At 42.3% G+C, this 4,626-nt stretch overlaps 1 protein-coding gene across 1 annotated transcript; it reads right to left on the reverse strand.

The window, feature by feature from the left end:
• Positions 1 to 219: 219 nt before the first annotated feature.
• On the reverse strand, positions 220 to 1,908 carry LOC137371684 (fibrinogen-like protein 1-like protein). Its single transcript, XM_068034479.1, has 2 exons — positions 1,734 to 1,908; positions 220 to 860 (listed from the first exon to the last, which is right to left on the reverse strand). Exons 1-2 carry the CDS (start codon positions 1,906 to 1,908, stop codon positions 220 to 222), a joined length of 816 nt encoding a protein of 271 aa, XP_067890580.1.
• Positions 1,909 to 4,626: the final 2,718 nt, after the last annotated feature.

Below are 4,626 nucleotides of genomic sequence, written 5' to 3' on the forward strand. Positions count from 1 at the left end.
CTGTATTTTCAATGCACAACCAGATTTTATTTTCTTTTAATTATTTCATTCATTCAAACAAGAAACAAGGTGTGGTTAGCATTTTGATAAGTTTATTACTATACTACAGAACTGCATCAAGCAATACAACGGTTGTTACAGTTGCCAGCAAATCAACAGCTCAACATGTGCTTTTCCATCTTTTCCATTTGGCAACATGCTACCTGTTTGATAGTGAAATTACTTGCAATTTTCAAAGCTAGGTTTGATTAAAATGGTGGCAGATGTACAGTCGTTACAAATACCTGGCCAGTGAATTGAATGATTATTGAGTTGTACAGACGAGCACTGAGAATACCACCACCCTCCTTCAGCTTCCCTTGCACAATTCCTTTTCTTATCTGTATCATTATCACTATCTTCAGTAGAAAACATCATGTTATCACTACTCTCATTTTTATCGGCTATCAAATGATCATAAGTCTCAGAATTACCAATGGGAGAACCCAGCCTCAGTCTGTACTTATTATTTGCACCTTCAACATTGAAGCTGGCATAGTCAATCTCTACTTCTCCAGTAGGGCTATTAATGACAAATTTTACTTGATAATGGGTCTGCTGTGTGATGAGATGAATGTATTTGTTTCCCAACCAGTGGTCATGTTCTAGATCGCCAAAGGTACGCTCATACTCGGACCACCCCTTTTTAAAAGAAGTAGAACCGCTCTTCGAGATACGTTGCAGCACCGACCATCCATCGCCTTTAGCTTCCATGTGACAGTAGACCACTAAAGGATTACTTCCTTTGGGTTGGATAACATAGAGACCACTGGGCATATCTTTAAAGCGGTTTATTGCCGTGCAGTCTCGATGCAGATGCACTGTAAAATGAATAATGGTGGTAGAGAGTCACTTCTATTAATAGATTGCTAAATTATGGTCATGTTGTCACACTTGAAAACCATCCAAGATTGTTCTTACAATTGCATGTCAATTTTTTGTCACCTAACGTTCAACATTAATATGCAAGACTTTGGCAAATGTGGGTAATGGTTACATTTTACACTCCTGAAAGTCTATGTCATTAATGGCAATATATTTTCAAACTCTAAGATCATTTCCCCCCCTCCCCCTTTTAATCACAAATAGATACAAAGTAATACTTGATAGATAATGCCGCTTTATTAAATAAAAAAAGCCCACTATCAAAAGGGGAAGGTGATCGCCAAAGTGTTGAAGAAATATTGTCTCACATATACCCTGAGATCTAGTTCAAGCCAGAAAAATGGGTGATAGTTCATAGGTGTTATTCTGTGGCAGTATAACACATGGGAGGAAAAAATCAGCTCCATGCCCGAAATGTCAGCATGACATGTACATTGTCTCCTATATGGTTCTTTTTTGATATCAAGACTGTCCTACTAATTTGGTCGTCATGCATAATCGACTAGACAAGCAACATGCCCTAAATATCATTTAGTCCAGCACTTTAATAAAATAAACCATGTTAATTCTAAATGCCAGCACCTTAAACTGGAGTTAGACTCCACTTCTAGAGGGAATCTCATGCTGCTTGGCTTTAGATCAGGATCTGGCTCTTCACTTGTTACCCAGTTTTGTGTCAATGAGCAACTAGAAATGCTTGGAATTGACACAGAAATTTGAGTACAACTGCAGCCTAGCTGATAAGACAATTGATTAGTTAAGATGTAAAAATGCATGCATTATAACCAAAGTCATTTGTAGTCATTTACCTTTCTCCAATTCATTTGGACGTGCATTCAGAATGTTCTGCTTTTGATCCTCTGTCAATGCATCTTTGTTGTCAATTTTCTTGAGCAAGTTAATAAAGGCAGGAGTGATGGCAGAGCACTTCTCAACCACAAAGACTGCAACGACCAGAAGACTCAATGTTCTGTGGGAAAACATGCTTCAAACTCTGAAAAAGATGAAAATACTTTTGATTAAATAATTCAATGTTTAGTTCTTATGCCAACTTAAAAGAAGCCATAACTTACTAAAGACAATTCCTTTGTGAAGTAGTTGGTGAAAAAGATATGAAGCACTGGGTGCAATGCTTCCTACATTTTATACCTGGGTCACGTTGGATGTTAAATAATTAACACATTGAATATTTACACAAGTTATATTGAACATCTGTAAATTTTATTGTCAAGTACACACCTCAACAGCTTGAAAATAGTGGCTGATAATTTATGCCTATCTCCTGGAATATAAAATATAACAAATTCCTTGAGTTCAAAAATTTCCAGATTATAGAGAGTACGCAATTTTAAAACGAAGATCTCAAAAGCAATAGCCATATCAAAATAGGAGTTGTTACACTGCTGGGTGTGTACTCTAGAAGATCAAATAATGGGAAGGAAATGGAGGAACAAATTTGAAGGCAAATTTCAGAAACATGTAAAAATAATAGAGACATGATGATGGGGGAACATCAATTATCCTAATCTAGACTGGGATAAAAACAATGTAAAGGGTAAGGGGAGGGAGGAATTCCTGAAATATGTACAGGAAAACTTTCTTGATCAGTATTTTTTCATCCCAATGAGCATAGAAGCAGTGCGGAATCAAGGGGCAGGATTTTCATGCCCATCTGGGGCGAGTATGGAGGCAGGCATGTGTGGAAATTAGCACTGCCGACGTCGTGCCAGTTTGCCTTTGCTGTTCTGACTAGGGACTTTGCTCAGAAGGGCAGAATGCTGGTCCCAACAACCCATGCAATTCTGATTATTGGCCAATTAAGCTTGTTAACGAGCTTGTTGCCAATTCATCAAAGTTTAGTTTGGATATTTTGTGGGGAAACATGGGTTACACGATGGATCAGGAACAATCCTAGGGGAAGTAGATAGCAACAGAGTGGAGAGCTAGCCACGGCCCTACCATTCAATTAGATGGGCCCATAGAAGAGTGCACGGCTGAAAGGAGCACTCAGCAATTGGCACACAGGTGCCATCAGGAGAGCAGAGTTATCGGAACAAGTGGTCTGTGTGCACTCGGGCAGTGGAGGGGGTCGTTACCCTCCAGGGATCACAGGGCCATTAGAAAGGGGAGTCCAGTAATCATTATGAGTGCAGATGACCGCAAGCAAGACAACAAGGAATGATAAGGATCTACATTCTTGGGAGCAGATGCAGAGGCCTGGGCATGAGAGTGGCAGAGGAATGAAGGACAGGAAGGTAACAAAAGCCTTCAGCATGGATTGTACCATTGAAGAAGAAGCTACCCGGACATGTCAGAGAATCAATGCTGCAGGAGATTGTGCCTATTTAGGCAGATGGTAACTGAGTGTTACTCATCCAGCAGGACTGGAAGCTCTGGAATTTACTTTGATCTGGCTCTGAGAACACTTCCATTGACGATACAACATTGAATAGATCCACTGTTATTGCTAATGCACGGTGTACATCTGTCCAGCGGTCTCACTGTCCCTGTTCAAAGGCCACAGCTTTCCTTTTCCACTTCTTCCTTCTTTTGTAGTCCTGCCATTAAACAATGGAAGCTCACACATCTGGGATCATGACTCAACATTTACAGTGTTAATAATAAATTACAAAGTGAACATTTACAAGTGAAATAAACCCCAGTGAACCACGCGGTGCTCTGACCAATGCGATGGCCTCCGCTCTCAGCCATTCCTACGCTGTGCTCCCCTTGTGGCCTTGGATGAAGTGGAGGCAGCCTGCTCACTTGTGTCTGCTTGCGGCTACATGCACGTGGCAGTCATCCTCATCATGGAGGTGCCAGTGGGGGCACCTCCAAAAGCTGCTGCACTGGTGTTGATGCAGGGACTGCCTCCAACCCAGGGCCCTATTTCCCAGATGGTCCATCAGTCAGTCATAGGGGCCAAGGAGACTGATGATGATGATGATGCCCTGTGAGGGGTGGCACCCTCATCCTCATCGCCAACTGTCTCAGCCCTTGGGTGGCACATTGGATCACCAGAGGGGACCACCAGCGGGAGTGCAACTGGCATCTACTCCATGAATCTTTGCGCCATCAGCGCCACTGACTGGTCAATGCTACAGAGCATGAATTCTGTGCATGTCAGTGCACTGATCCTGCAACCATTCCGAGTGTTGCTGTATATGGTTCTCCATGAGGTTGGCCACTCACTCAATGGATGAGCTCATACATTCATAGGCCTGAGCCATGGAGGAGCACATAAGCTGAAGGGACTCCTCCATTCTCAGGCCATGACCCTACACTGCCTCAGGCAGTCTGCGGGAGCCAGACAGAGAGTGAGCCTCAGGGAAAATAGTACCTGAGACCCACAGATAAAAGCAACAGTGGGGAAGTCAGCAGGAGTCAGAGAGAGCGTTGGGAGAACAAATCAACAAAAAACGTCAAGGAGCGACGTCACAGGACAGCAGGTAGGTGATTGGTTTTTCGGAGAGCCCCGAGATGAGGAGTGCATAGCTGAAGGAGCTCAGGGACAGAGCAGCAGAGCAGAGTAAGCATGAAGGTCAGGGAGCAAGATAAAAAAACTATAAGTATCATCATCACGAGGGTAAGTATAGCAGTAAGCAGATTAATGGTTAGACTATTGGCACAGAGCACGTCTAAAAGCATGAATTAAAATTAATAACTTAAACAAGGTACTAGATAGATTCTAAAAGAGGGAAG

This window comes from Heterodontus francisci, chromosome 7, assembly GCF_036365525.1.
Source record: "Heterodontus francisci isolate sHetFra1 chromosome 7, sHetFra1.hap1, whole genome shotgun sequence".
Classification (NCBI taxonomy): domain Eukaryota; kingdom Metazoa; phylum Chordata; class Chondrichthyes; order Heterodontiformes; family Heterodontidae; genus Heterodontus; species Heterodontus francisci.

Coding starts and splice junctions, on each gene's coding strand:
- LOC137371684 (XM_068034479.1), bottom strand. CDS start 1,908: ATGTTTTCCCACAGAACATTGAGTCTTCTGGTCGTTGCAGTCTTTGTG. Junction 861..1,733: donor TCCAAATGAATTGGAGAAAG/GTAAATGACTAC, acceptor TTCATTTTACAG/TGCATCTGCATCGAGACTGC.